At 40.3% G+C, this 15,834-nt stretch overlaps 1 protein-coding gene across 4 annotated transcripts in view; it reads left to right on the forward strand.

Annotated features, from left to right (window-relative positions):
- SATB2 (SATB homeobox 2) overlaps window positions 1-15,834 on the forward strand; it is a 178,576-nt gene that overhangs the window by 132,280 nt on the left and 30,462 nt on the right. For all 4 annotated transcript variants that reach the window (XM_072961523.1, XM_031678076.2, XM_072961525.1 and 1 more), the window contains one exon: window positions 12,472-12,669. In XM_072961523.1, the coding sequence (XP_072817624.1) occupies window positions 12,472-12,669 (198 nt within the window). The remainder of the gene's footprint in view (window positions 1-12,471; window positions 12,670-15,834) is intronic.

Consider the following 15,834-nt stretch of genomic DNA (forward strand, 5'->3'; position numbering starts at 1 on the left):
AGATCAGAAGTTCTTGGAGTGACTGAGGAGGCCAATAAATAGCAAGAGTGCTCCATTCTCTTGGAGGTGAAATTAGGAGAACCTTGAGTAGAAACTCTGGTGAACTGGAGTGGGTTTGGAGTCTGGAAGGCCCAGTTCAGCCATGCAGGGTAACCCCTCCCCTTCCATTTTAAGTATCTTTTAAAATGGAAAGGAACCCTCCATTAAGTCTCATTCACTCCTTCGTGTGAGTTGCTGTCACCGTATTAAGAATAATATTTAACACTGCCTGAGTGTTAGGCAAGCTTTGAATGAGGAGTAGGAGAACTTTAGAGATTAAGGGCAGTGGGCAAGAGTGGTCCTTGCGGGCTGTGTAAGTATTTAGGGAACAGGCACAATTGGAGGAGGGTTCAGAAAAGGAACTGAAAGAGTGACAGACCTTTGCAGTTGTACCTATGGTCCTGTTGGTGAAAATACGTGGCTGGAAAGTGTGTGTTTCCTTGGTGTGCGGGTTACATCAGGGTGCATTTGTCGGGTGCTGGAACATCTGTTCCTTTAGTTCGGCTCCAGCTCCTTTGTCATGGCCAGGCCAGTCCATCACCTGATTTCACTGAGTGCCTCCTGTCTGACTTTTGCCCCTTTCTTCATGGGAGAGGAGTCAAAGACGGAAGAGTAGGCAGGTGGTGGGGTAGGGGTAGAGGAAAAGGTATGCTTCTATACATTTCATCTTTTACTTTCCGTTCATTTTGAGTTTGGGATATGATGTACTATGGTCAGTGATTGTTCTCTGTGAAATAGGAGTGTGGGGTGCTTAGTAGGAGCCATAGTGCAAAGGTAAGTGGGAGATTTTCTGCACACCTTCAGAGTGGCCCTTACACACAAAGGGCCACCAGGGAATGAGCGCCCCAGCATGCCGTCTGAATGGCCACAGGAACTCCTTGTTCCTTGATAGCTTCTTGTAATCTCCCTTACCCCTCTTACTCAGATTCTGTAGGGTTACTGTCCCCCTTCCTCCCAACTGCAGCTTGTGATGTGTGACCTGGGAAGTGGAAATCTAGGGAGGAAAGGAGCAAACACCGTGACCTGTGGGCACCCCCTGCAGTCCTCCAGGGCTGGCCACGTGCTTTGTCACAGCATTATCAGCCACGCTTCTTTCCCTTGACATCAGTTGCCCCTTTCCCCAGGCATTAATGCGCCGTTTCTCTCGTATCCTGCCCTCTTCTCATTTTTTGTTGCTTATTCAGCTCATGGAATACTGAGAGTGATCTGAGGTTGGTTTCCTTTGCAAGGAGAATCTTTATTATTTGTGTGCCCAAAGACCCAACTCTACACGTGACTGTCTTTTCCTACTAGGTTTGGGTGAAAATAGAGTAGGTTGAGGGATGGGAAGGGGCTGTTCTATCTTGCCCCTATTAAAAAAAAGTAAAAACAAATGAATGAACAAAAATGTTAGAAGGCCACTGGGTTTGCTTTCTTTTTTCTTTTCGTTTTTTGGGCGGGTGAGGGGGGTGGAGGGGAATCTTGCTTTCTATATTAGGAAGGTAGAGAAAAGCTGAGACACTGCCAAAAGGAGAAACAGACAACGTGGTTGTAAGCCTCAGATGCTGGTAATGAAAGGGCCAACCCCAGAGTCTGCTGAGGTAAAAGAAAAAGAGTGATCTGGGAATGACTGGACCCAGAAGGGTCTCTGATGAGATCCTCATCTCACCAAGATTTAAAGACCCCTGCCAACCCTTGAGTTCCCCTCCCCGACACGCACACCTTCCCCGGCCCACAAGCCGCAGGAGCTCCCACTTGGATCAGGAGTGGCAGAGCCCTCACTGCCACTGCACAAGAGAGAGGGAGGTATATTCGTGATCCCACTGCACCTGTGGAAGATGAGTTTCTGGTCTCCAGCACATACTTCTGAAATCATTTCCTCCATAGGAGCTGGCTTCTTCGTGGTGATTGGGTTTCAGTGTGTTCCGTGCTTTATGCACATTAGGATGAAGCAGAGCTTGCATACTGACTGGCCCTTATTCCTTATCACTGTTTCACCAAAAAAATGTTCCATGTCTGCACCTACTGACTTTAACAAATTGTATTGCTAAGTAGAAGGTGACTTAAGCTTTAGATGTAGGTTACAAGGTCAGATTTTATGGACATTCTCCTTTATTATCAAACATCCCCTTATAGATGATCTAATTTGCTTAACAGGCTAAATGATTTAAAACATCCACAGCAGATTCTTTTTAAAAGCATAAATAAAGACAGTCAACTTTACGTAAAATAATCAGTATATTGTTTGGTTTGCTTCCTTCCTTTTATTGCTTTTTGCTGTCGAGGTTTATATCATATTCAGTATATATGCTAACATATTTTCTTCATTCAGTCATGAGTTACCATATTGCTTTTGTGTCTCCTCTTAAAAATGTCCCAGGTACAAGTTAATTGTACATATTTCTTTTTTAAAGAAATAACTTCTATTTTTGATGACTTTAAGTAATAGCATCCTCATTTTAGAAAATTCAGAAAATGAAGAAAAGTACAAAGGCAAAACCGTGAATCACACATAACTCCACAATCCAAAGATAGTTACTAATAACATTTTAGAGTTTGTGCTTCTAATGTGTATGTGTGTATATGAGTTTCACATGTGTGTTTGCATCCTAATTAGGATCATACTGTATAACACAGAACTATAAGACAAGTTAAAACTACAGTTATTTCAAGGCCAACTTTGCATGTAGGAGAGTACATTTAAAAATCATGAAGTGTCTTTAGTCTTCTTATTTAGTTTCTTAGCCTTTGGAAAATATTGCACAAGGATCAAAGTTTTGCCACTTTGCCCAAAAAGTGGTTTGACACTTGCCTTATTTATTAAGTTCCCTTTATGAGGATGGCCCTATTGGGGCTGGGATAGCTCAGACTACTGGAAGTAAATGTTTGGCTACCCTGATCTCTCTGGTAACCAGTGTGATGGGAAAAACTGGCCATGTGGATGCCCCATGTAAAATGAATTGGTGGTCTCAGTCTCACTCCAAATGCTTTTGCTTTTGCCATCTTGAATCCAGTGTGGAAGGCAGGCTGAAATGAGGCATGTGGCCTCACCCGAGAGGCTGCTGCTTCGTGATGGGCAGGTTTCTTTGGAACACAGTCATTTTGACAGCCTATCAAAAAGCAGTTTCTATTCGTGTCAACTGTCCACCCAATTCAAATGAAAAAAAAATCAATGCATTTCTACTACAATTACCATTTGAAAAAAAAAGTTACTATGCTAAGTAGTGAGAAAATTAGATTTCTCAATATTCGCACATGCCAAACTAAGAGGGCAGTCAACACAAGGATGCCAAAGGGTCAAGTTAAGCCCTTCATCTTCTCTTTTCTCTCAGCATAACTCAAGGCATTAAATTCTGTTGAGGGATTATCAACAGAAATTCCCTCAAGATCTCAGTTTTTACATCAATCTTATAGTGAGGAATTGGGTTCTTTTTACCACTCCCATAATTAATTATGTTAAACTTTTGTGCCCTCAAACTAGCCTTTATGGAAACCCTTAATTAGATACCAGTGAAATTCAGAGTCCATTTGCACTTCTTAAATGTCAGATACCTTCATCCATCGCTGAGGTTTCTGTACTGGTTGTGAGCACACCTTTATCTACTGCAGAAACCTTTGAGTTGCATTATTTTGCCTGTTCGTGACCTGGCACCTGTAGACACTTGCTTATGACTTTGAAGCAAATCAGGTTGACATATTAAAGCCATCTGTCTGAACTCTCCCAGACCTCTTGCAAAGAGGATACGGAGTTAAACCTTGGTTCTTACTGATGGAGAATGTTGGTGCCTATGAATGCTTCCTACCTCTTTGCTATAAAGGCTGTTGAATCGTATTCCTTTCCTAGGCCAAGATGAAGGTGAGGCAAGCTAGGACTTAGGGTACAAAATTTAAGGAGGCACACACTTTCAGAGCCACACGCCTTAAATTGTGCATATTGGTTGCCTGCTTGCCTCACTCTGGTCCCAGCCCTGGTCTTCCAGACAAGTCTCATTTCGGGTTTTCTGCTGTACTTTTAAGTTCTCGAGGCAGTGTGCATATTGTAATCTCTTATGTCGTAGGTGTACTGGAGCTTGGACCTGAAGTCAGGGACTAGAAATATTTTGGTTGTTTTCTCTTTGATATTTTAGCCTAGTACATTTTGTTGTCAATATCTTTCCAGTGTTTAAGTGGAGAAGATTGCAGATTCATTCTTCTTTTTGACAAACATGGATAGCTTTTTCAGGTGCATGTTTCCATATATGACTATATGTATATGTGTGCATATTTTTATATAAAGTCACACCAAATCTCTGTACTATCATATAGCTCTGGTGTAGCCCTTATTTCTATGTAAGGAAGGCAAAAAGATTTTATGAAATCCCCTCTTGACTTGAGCCCTTTATAACAGAGCTTAAGGAGTTGTTCTGAAATAAAATTTTCATTACTCTCAATTACAGATTCAATCCTTACAAACACATCCATAGAAATGTGAGACACAAGCCCAGAGACAGCTGAAAATTGGTCTCCGTGAAAATACAGTTTGGAACTTAGAGTACAATTTTGAAAAATAAAAAAAGAAGCAGATCATTTTTACTTACCACATTCAAGGTATAAAATAATTAACCTTGAACTGTAACCAAATGCTCAGCACAGATCTTTTTTCAGGTTTAGATGACCTCCTCGTCAGGGGCTCATTGAAGCCCTTGACAAGTCTCCCTTGCAGTTTAGCCTTTTATCCATTTCAGCTTTCTTGATTAGGTTATCTTGAATCATTAGGGGTTTTATTTATTTTAATAGACACTTATTGGATTCATGAAAAGAGAATTCGGTGACTAAGAAACAAGAGCTGAATATTATCTGGCTCATTTCACACTTCAGAAGAGTCTCAACCAGCTGAAGAGAAATTCTTTCACAGTTACAAAAGTTTGTTTGGGGACTTTATGTGCTTCCATTTAGAAAGTGAACTGTCTGTGGTTAATAATATGAATTTTCTTTGGAGACACTCAGAAAACATTTCCTTTTGGTTACATATGCTGACATTTCTGTATTGAAGATGTGGGTGAGTAAATGGCCTTTTACATTTCTGTTGCAAAGAAGCCTTGAGTCATTCTCCAGAAGAACTGTTCATTTGCCGATTTATTCATTCACTGGAGTTCCTAGATGGGCACAGGGGGTGGGGCTTCTCACTATTTGTAGATTGAATTCACTCGTCGGCTCTGTGTTAGGCACATCGAGGGAACAGTAAAGACTGTGTCAAGGCCTTGCCTTCAAGGCGAGTACAACCTTACTTAACAGGAACAAAGTTTTTACTCTTTTGCTCTTGTTGATCAGACCAGGCTGTGAACTTGCATTTGTTTCTTAGAGAGTGCTGGTTTGTATTTGTTCTAAAATATTATAAAAATGAGGAAATTTGTCACCAACAAAGAACACTTTATTTTGTTTCACTTCATTTTATTTTATTTTATTTTATTTTTAGGGAAAAAATATGGGAGCTGAGAGAAGTTGGAGTATATTACCAGTGTCCCTGGGCAGGAAAAGAAGTAACTTAGTACACAATGATGTTTCAGTACCACGGACAGGAACCCCACTCTTCCCATCTCCTTCCCCTCCCCCATCACTTAAACAGGATTCAAACTCATAGCCAACAGGGTGCAAACTCAAACACTGGGCTGTATTATTGGTTTCTGAAAGCCCTCCCTGGTCATTTGAATAGTCTCAAGAGCTTTTAGTATGTAGTTTGGAGAATATGACACTCATTTATTGTCTACTTGAAATTTTTAAACCTTTAAAATTTTTTATAAGTGAAATAGATATGGCCCTTCCTCATTCGTTTTCAACCTGGGAAAGCTTTAAATCTCCTCATCTGAGCAACAACAATGGCACACGTGCACACAAACACATGCAAGAAAAGAAAATGGTTAAAATGACAAGAAAGGATTTTTTGAATGATTGATATAGTTTGGTGCTTATGACAAATGTCATTGTTTTAAGAATTATAACTCCTGGTTGATGAAGGTTATGAAGTATGGATTTTGCCACTGCAGGCCATTGTGGGCCCTGATTAATACCCAGCAACATGATTTTATTATGGGGAAAAAAAAGATATCAAGGCTAGGTTAAGTGGTATTCTTGACTTTATCATAGTCTTTTCTTCAAGAATTACTCATTAAAAAGGAGGAAAGAAAGGAAGGGAAAGGAGAGAAGAAAGAAGAGAATTCTTTGTCATAGCAATTAGGAAGCCTTCAATGACTCCTGTGGACCATGGGATCAGGATGAAAATCCTTTATAATGTGACTCCCACCTCCATTTCTAGCCTGTGCTTTACCTCCATAAAGTTGCTTCTGATTCCTCGAATGTGATAATTTTATAAGTCCATGCATTTGCTGATAATGTTATCTATGCTTGGAATGTGAATCTAATCACTTCCTCTTCCCACCTGGTGCAATCCATCTTTATCTTTCAATGTCCACCTTATGAGTCCTGTTCTCTGTGAGGACACTTCCCCTGAGCTTCATGATCAGAATTGCTTACTTCCTTGTTCTCAATCAATCAGCCTTTTAAGTAATAAGTAATAATGAAAATTAATACCTTGTAATAGCCTACAATGAAAAAGACTATGAGAAGAAATATATACATAATATATTTTCTCTTATTTCATTTATTTTTAAGGAAAAATATAAATGAATCACTATGCTGTGCACCAGAAATTAACACAACATTGTGAATCAATTATCCTTCAACTTTTAAAAATTGGGAGAAAAAAAAGAAAGCTAAATGGTATATGCAATGTGCCAGCACATTGCATGGCACATAGTAGGTGAATGTTCAGTACAAGGTTAGAAACTAAATTAATGTTCTGAGAGACCTCTGTCACTATTTGTACTTATATAATGGGGTACCTTGGATCACTCCATGTTCTTTATCATATTCATGTGTTGGAGATGAGGGAAAAAACCCTCAGAACATTGAAAGTGTTGCTTCTAAAAATTTGTGCTCCTCTCCAACTGTGACTCTTTGAGTTTGAGGTGGTAAAACATTCTTCTGGGCTCATTTCTGTGCACTGTAATAACTCCAATTCAATTGAGCATTTATTGATCATCTGTTATGTGCAAGGAACTATACCTTGCTCTGAAAATGCTAACATGAATAAGAAATCCACCTTTTACCTCCACCCCAATCAAGAAGCCGACTGTTCTGACAGGGGTGCAGGCATGCCCACCAGCAGCAGTAATAATCATCAGATTGTGAAAGGGTTATAAGCACAGTGCTTTGGAATCATGCAGAAGTGAGCAACTAGTTCTTACAGGAGATCAGGTGAGACCATGTCAGCTGAGCCTTGAAGTAACAGCTTCCATGGAGGGGGCAGAGGGTTGAGTATGAGATTTTCCAGCAAAGGGAGTAACATGAGCAAAATCATGAAGTTATACCAAACCTATTCGGGACTGAGTAATTCACAGTGGCCGGAGCACAAGATCTTTGGAACTGATGGGAGATGAAACCATGAAGGAAAAACAGGAGCAAATTGTGGCTCTTACTGTTGCCTCTTCTAATGCTCTTGAATTTTGAACTTAAAAGTGTCTCATTTAAGTAAATTCTCAACAAAACCATCAAGTTACTGAGAGATAAACTATGGGGTTATTATTCATCTTTCAAAAAGAAATAAAAGTACATTTTTTCAAGTAGTAAGGATTCCTAATACATTTAAAACATTATTTGCTTTGTAAATTTAGATTGACATGCAACTTTTCAGGAACCCGTGGATTGTAAACAAACTATATCTTTACTGGTGTGAGTGTCACCTCACCTGCATAGTTGGGAAAGGGAGGCCAGAGGTGTTTTTTCTACTGAGGGAAATATATTTGTTTAAGAGGCTGATGAGATGGCTAAAATGAAATGTTAATAGATCTTATTTGCTTATGCGCTGAGTGCTTGGGAACTCTTTAACTACTGATTGCAAGGATGCAGGCTTTGAACTTATATTCCTTCTCTGGGTTCAGAATTTGAAGGTAAAAGAGTTTTAATTACAAATTCCTTGGCATCATTACACTTTGGCTCCATGTACATTTTCCTATGTAAGTTCCAGGTATTCTATGTATTTTTTTAACTTTTAATTTTGAACACATTTTAGACTCACAGATATGTTGCAAAACAGTACAGTTTCCATGTATTTCTCACCTTGCTTCCCCTAATACTAACGCCTGCATCAGCATAGTGTGGTCAAAGCCAGGAAATTAGCATTGTTTTCATACTATTAACTAAACTAAAAACTTTATTCTAATTTTACTAATATTTATTTATTAATATATACTAAATATTAGTAGTATTTCCACTAATGTCCATTTTTGTGCCAGAATCCCAGCCAGGAACCACATTGCATTTAGTTATTGATCATTAGTTTCCTGCACTCTTTGACCATTCCTCTATCTTTTCTCTTTCTTGTCTGCTTTTTTTTTTTTTTTTGTCTTTGTAAAGACCTTACCACTTTTGAAGAGGACTGATTGGTTATGTTGTTGAACATCTCTCATTTAGAGTTCGTCATGATTGGACCTGAGGTTATGCATTTTTGGCAAGACTACCTCACATACTATCTCGTGTCCTTTGCTGGAAATCATATCACATGGTTTATGGTTGTGAACATGTCATCGCTGGTGATGTTGACCTTGATCACTTGGCCAAGGTGGTTTTTCCTTTGTACTTTGACCCTAATAGCTAATCATTATCTCTTGTTTCTGACAAATAACAAGGTAACAGAGCATGAAATGGGGAGCTGGAAGATAACTTGGAGACCATCTTTTGTAAACCCCTCCTTTTATAGTTAAGCTTCCAGAAGATCCAAGAGGGTAACCGCTTATCCACAGGTCACCAAATTACTTAATGTAAGAGCAGTAACATGACAGTTCAGTTTCAGGCCCCCAAAATGACTATTCTGTGCTCAGCACATGAAATTTACTTAGCCTCAGTTTTACTGTATAAAAAAGCTAAAATGACTATATGAATATTCAGCGAACTTTTGGTCAAAACTTAGAATCAGACTAAAAGCAATCACAGCTAGGTACATACTCCGCAGTTCCTGGTGCCCGCTCACAAGGCTGGCCAGGGCTGGAAATCAGATGTACCTCTGTATCAACATCTCTGAAATGAAAATAATTCTCCTGGAATGCTCCACATAACACATAGGGAGCAACAACAAAAAACCTACTTGAGATTTTTAACAGAAAAAGGAGATTTGTTTATTAATAATTCATGAGTTCCCATTGAACATGCACGACAGAAACAGTGCTATTCAATAGAGAATACTGTCATCTGTCACTGTTTTATTTGACATTTACACTTTTTTTTTTTTGCCTGATACTGCAAAACTTTCTTGGATGGCATGCAAAAATTATATAAATGAAAAAAATCCCAATTTGGGGACTCTATCTCTTCTGTGATGGGTTCATTCCCAATTCCTTGCATGTGTGTTCATGTAACAGTGTGGCACTTTCTCACACAATCATTAGCCACCAAACAAGCTAGTAAGAGACCCTATTGAGAAAACAGAGATAAGCATCCCAAATGGGCTGGGGGAAGGATCATGTGAAGAAAAAGATGGAGGGTGAGATGGCAAGTGAGGTGGAAGAATAGATTTCCGCAAGATAAGCACACAAATGTGCGCAGTGAGCAAGTGAGTCTGAGAGAATGGAAAGCAAATCATGGCTGCCGTGAAGCAAACTGACAAAAATACATTGCCGTTTCAGATGCAAAATAAATATTTGTAAGTGACATCATGGGAGCTCCACTAGTAGGGAATATCGGCATTTAGTAGAAGAGCAAGTCAGAGTCAGGAGCACCTCGCAGCTTTGTGCTACTGTAAGGCTCTCAACAATATTTCTGCTCTGTAGGTTAGTTATTATTTATAAAAATCACAGAACCAGCTGATACATTCATAAGCTAATTATTGAAGCAGCTGGGTACACATGGTGCAATATGTCCAAGGCTGTGAAGTATCACAGATTTCTTGGGGCCTGCTGTGGTGGGGGTGCACTGTTGAAGGCTCCATCCCTTAATCTGATCAGCCAAGCAAACACTTTGTGGGGAAACTAGATTAATAACCCTCTAAATACCATGAATGTGCTTCAGCTTCAAAACTGGGTTCCCTTAAACATGCTATTAGCTCAGCTCCATCAGGGATTTGAGGAAGTTCTCTGGTGCCCTAAGAACAGGGTCTTGTTGGCTACCTTCCTGTGCCAGAAATTAATTTGGTTTGCTTATGTCTGCACACATGATCACACTTGTGTCTAATCCGCTCCCTAATAGCTTCAGGGTCAGGACCCTGCATGTCAGTGGGCAAATTGAGCACTAGACTGCTTAAAGACTGATGGCAGACAGCACACAGTCCATAACGAGGCCTGTAGTTTGTTCTAAGTGATTGTAATGAGTGCAGATTATAACAGCGCATATAAATCAAATGCGGCAATGCATGTTGTGCGAGACATTCTGAGTTTCATACGTGGAGATCCCACTCAGCTGTCACCTGTCTCCTTTCAAGCTGCGGCTTCCCACAATGCAGTTCACTCCTCATGCGGAACAGCAGGTGCTGTCCTCCTTAAGGTCTGAGTAGCTCAGAACGTCATCTTTTAACAGATGTAGGTTTTTGTTTTTATTTTCTGTTAAATGATTGGCCGCCGTGCTGTAGTCTCCCCTGGGAGATGTTAAACATACCTGTTTGAAACATTTGAAAGAGTTCAGTTGGAGACTTATTCAGATCTGCGAAAAGACAGAGAAATAGGAGCTTATTTTTTCCACAGATGGTTTATTTTCCATTTCAAGAATTCTTTGCTCTGTACGAAGAAACCCTTGAGGGAACACTTGGGGACTAGGAGTTTTTTGTTTTGTTTTGTTTTGTTTTTAATATTATTTACTATCTGATAGGGATAAAAAAATCCATCATCTTCAGTTTTCATATAGCTTGCACCTTGAAAAATCAGCCATTACCTGTCTCTCAATTGAACTGGAAAAAAAATCTATGAAAATACTTGGAAAAACATTTCCAAGCAAATGATGAGATATCTTGTTTTCATTCTTCCTAACCCTCTAACTCTCCCCAGCTCCCAGTTTATTGCAAGAAAAGATCAGGTCTGCGCAAATGTGGCCTCTCACTTGTAAAAACAAGGCAGTGTTGTGTTACAGATTAGTTTATAAATCCCCAGTGGCTTCACAGTTCAGTGCCTACAGCTGCTGCAGATGGGCCTGGGTTTTTGTCTCTTCGCAGTGCTGCAGCCGGCAGTTGAAGGAGAAAATGGAATGATCAGGTTATTAACATGGAGGCCGCGAGGAAGAGGCTGCACAATGAGAACAGCTGGTGTTGCTGTCTTGGCTGATGCAGCGGAGATAATCAAATCTTGCCTTTTTTGGGGGAAAGGCAGAAGACACAGTGGAGAGTTAGACAAACAACAGCTTCTGATATTATAAGGGGATTTTATAATGCATGTCAGGAACTTTCGTTGGCTTACAAGTTATGATATGGAATTTGTTGAGGTTCGGGATTTATTTTTTACAAAGTCATTTGTGTTTACTTATGCACCTTTTTTAGAAAAATTCTTACTTGTTTTTGCGAGAGGCGTGATGTGGGACAGTTCTTATTTTTAAAATTAGCGACGTAGCTTGGAAATGATGGGTTAGAAAGCTACTGGGTAAAATATTTTGACATGAGTCAGTGAGCGATGTTGACAGCATCCTCTGTATTATTTTCATATAATCCATCATTATTTGCATTACATTTTCTTTCTCGTGCAGTTGCGAGCGAGAGAACATCCGGATGCCAGAGTTGGGAGGCAGACATTTGCAGGTGTGACCTGTCCAAGTGCCTACCTTCCTGCAGGTGTGGCTGTGGCGGGAAGGTGATGGTTTAGGAGGGCCCAGGGCCCGAGGCATTCAGAGATTGAGCAGATCGACACTTTTCCTCATTCTAGCTAAGGTTGTTCTGGAGGGGTTATTGATAACTGTGAGGCTGTTTCCTCCCTGGAGAATTCAGTGCTGTTTATACATAGGCATTTTTCTTCTTCTTTAGAATTGGCCATTTTGTAATACCTGTTTGTCCATTTCACCTCTTTCTTGGAATAGACTGCTATCCAATTGGGTAATTTTTAAAAATTGTAGCTGACCAACATGAATTAATTTTTCTGAGGATTGGACAGCTACCATCTTCCTTGAGTATCTTTCACAAAGGAACTGTAAATTAATTGAGAGTATGTTCGATAGGAAGGGTGACAAGATAATCACTAGACTGACGACTCTCAGGCGTTGGTGTACCTACCTCCATGGGGCCGTTGGTTTGTTCTCACAGTTGTCAGGCTGTCTCAGTATCTCCCCAGTTTGGTGGGAATAATTTTGACATAAAAATATGATAAACTGGGATGGTACCTGACTGCACTCAAGCCCCTGCTGCTGCTCTGCACTCAGCAGTTTGACTCAAGTGACCGTGTCTGTTTCCAGGGCTGGCTGTGTGAACTGCTCCGCTGGAAGGAGAACCCCAGCCCAGAAAACCGCACCCTCTGGGAGAACCTCTGTACCATCCGTCGCTTCCTGAACCTTCCCCAGCACGAGAGGGATGTGATTTACGAGGAGGAATCAAGGCATCATCACAGCGAGCGCATGCAGCATGTGGTCCAGCTTCCCCCTGAGCCGGTGCAGGTAAGCATGCCCTTGTCCTCCGAAAATGAGCAGGGCTGGTGGTGCCAGCAACTGTTGAGGGTCAGAGGGGCACACCACACCATCTCCCCTCAGAAGATATCTCATGCCATGTCCCCAGGGACAGAGGGCCCCGTTTTCACAGTGGGCATATTGTGTGTGTGTGTGTGTGTTTATGTGTGTATATGTATGCATGTGTACACGTGCACACACACACACACACACACACACACACAAATGACTGAGGCATCGATTCTGAAGGCAGCTGCTTTCCTGAGAGCATTTTACTTGTGGGGTTGTGAAGCCAGAGACTTGATGGAGAATTAAATCTACCAATTAGAAAATCTAGTTCATAGTTCCCATCAGTTCACTTTCTGAAGAAAAAACTCTGAAGTAGCCAATGAATTGATACAAAATTCCTCAAGGAATATTTCACTAGGCTGAGGAAAAAGAAATATCCACATGAGCTAGAGAATACCACTGAATCTCAGTTGAACCTTTGAGAGAAAGTGTGATGGAGTCTTAGAATTTTAAGATGAGCTCTTGCTGTTTTGGATTCCCTCTCTTTTAGAAATCTGTCTTCATTTGGGTTGTGTAGATTCTGCTTAGATTTGATATCATTGAGAGAAATAATATTTCTTTCTAAGAGTGACTGAGCCTAACTACTGACTCTTGCTGTAAAATCAGTTACTTTAGGGAAGAAGTATTAAGGAGGGTTTCTAAGGTTACGCCCCTTTGGGCTGTGCCGCAAATTGTTCCGGTAGGCCACGAGATTCGTCCTACCGCCCAACATCACCAATCCCAACGGCCACCAAGGACGCTGCTTTAGGGCCCTGTCTGAATCTCCTTTTGTGTAGCAAGAAGAGGAAAGGTGAGGCAGGAGTGCAGGTCTGTGTGCATGTGAGTGTGAAGAAGGGCGATGAGAATGAGGGAAGGACAGGGCATGGTTTCTTGATCAGATATCAGGAGAGGTGGTGAAGGACGGGTGAAATCCTCTCTTTGAGCTATCCTGTCTCCTGGCCCGTTGCTCTACCCTCACATGCCTTGGTGGAAAAGCCAGAAGTCAGTGGGTCCATTATATCATTTTTTATCCAGATATTGACATCTCAGGCAATGCTCTTGTTGGTTACTGCCCAAAGTCACAGAGTGAATCGCCCAGATCAGACTCAAGAGTTGGTAGAGCTATAAGCACCACAGGAGTCTCTTATAATATACACAGTGAACTCAGAGTGTGGGGGTGACAAAGGGTACTTGGTTAATAAGTGGCAGAGCCCGCTCTCCTGGCTCTGGGCTAGTGCTTGGGTGACTCATTTCTCAGAGGTGAGCCCAAGCTTATGCTTTAGGATCAGCCTCTCTCTTCAGTCTCTTGTCCTTTCCTGGCTAGGGCCACATCCAAACACCAGGGCACCTCTCTATAGATAATTAGGTCAGCACGCTGAGTCATATGGATTTTGAGATTTAGTAAAAATTAAAATTACAAAGGGGGCCCATTATAGGTTCACCAACCTTTAATTTTAGAAAATAAATTTATTCAAAAAATTCAAGGGAGGCTCCCATTTATTATTCATGTTTCATATGATAAAATATTCTTTAATAACAAACAGATTAATGAAAAGGAAAACCTCAGACAAAAAAACGTCTTGCAAACATATACATTCAGTCCTATGAAAAACCCACTATCATCCCTGTTTTTCTCATTTTGATGTGAATTGATCAGAACTTCTGTGTTGAACCAACACAGGGCCAACAACTAGCTTCAGGAAACCACTGACTTTGTGTGGACTTTTCATTCAGGGTCCATCTTAGTCAATCCAGGCAAGGTAGAAACAGAGCAGAAGTGAAACGCTGATTTATCATAGACATTAATAGCATTTCTTTTTCATTATAGGACGATGACAGAGTTGACAATTTAGAGAAGTTTGAGATAAGAATACTAATACCTAATTCTTCATTAAAATGAGGACCTCCCCTGATCTGGATGATGACTCCTGTATATTTGTGTCTCCACTCTTTGTCCAGAAATTCTCATCTCTGTGAGGTCCCTGCGTTTAGGGAGCTAAAAGGATATTCAACATAGTATTTTGAGTATTTTGCCTTTCAACTGACCAGTCTGAGTAAAGTAAATCTTAGAAGCAGACAGCCAATTTATTTATGATTTTTATTATGTTTTATGTTAGTATGTCAGAACTAGAGTGTGCTAACAATATTTAATGGCTAAGAAAGAGTCAGTCTGTAATTTTCCTTTTCAGTTTTAAGCACTTTGTGGCTATTAACATTAACTTCTGACATCACTAAGAGAATTCACTTGTTTTATAAAAGGTTACTTCTATCACTCAGCTCTTAGCTAAAGAGTTTACAAATAAGGTAATTTTCTTTACGTTGACTTTGTCTTAGCCATTGACCTTGATCCCACAACTACTGTGAAACTCTTCAGTACATTCCCTTTTTTTTTCTTTTTATAAACATTGTGCCTGTCTCTCAGTGATACCCCTTTGAATGCTGCATTTATGTTTCTCGGTAAAATACAAAGCTTTGGGTTAGTTCTTTATTACAGTTGTGATACGAAAAATGAAGAGAACTTGAACTCGCCATCAGACTGGAGTAGAGCTGTCACAGCCTCTGTGACTTGAGAAGGACTGTATTCAGAAAGATCCCAGGCTACTAAAATATTCCTGCAGCTGTCCAAAAGTTAAGGCTCTGGACTCAGGGTTGGAATTCACTGTGCACTCACATCCACTAAAATTTTAGGAAGATGTAATTGCTTACGTGTTTTAAGAATTTAAAAATTTGCATGTTGGTAATATTAGTTTGGTGATGTTACATTTTGTCTAATTAGGCAGAAAATGTGGCATTATTAAACTGTTAAGTATAGGTGAGATCAGTGATTATTAAGACTCTCTGGTATATGCACAGAAGTCCATCCCATTTATGGTCATAGAAGGTGCCATTTAAATTTCTTTAAGTAGTTAGGGTACACTATTCCCCAATGTTTCTTAAAGTATAAAGATATGAAGCAGTGACCTTTGCACATAATTAGCCACCACGTCGGTCTGTCAAATTACAGCTCCACTGGACAAAAGGAGCTTGGAGTCACCCCCTCACCATTTGGTGCTTTCTGTGATGTCAAGATGCCCCTTAGAGTCACAGCCTCTTTCCTCACCCAAGGAA

Source organism: Vicugna pacos, chromosome 5 (genome assembly GCF_048564905.1).
Source record: "Vicugna pacos chromosome 5, VicPac4, whole genome shotgun sequence".
In the NCBI taxonomy this organism is placed as follows: domain Eukaryota; kingdom Metazoa; phylum Chordata; class Mammalia; order Artiodactyla; family Camelidae; genus Vicugna; species Vicugna pacos.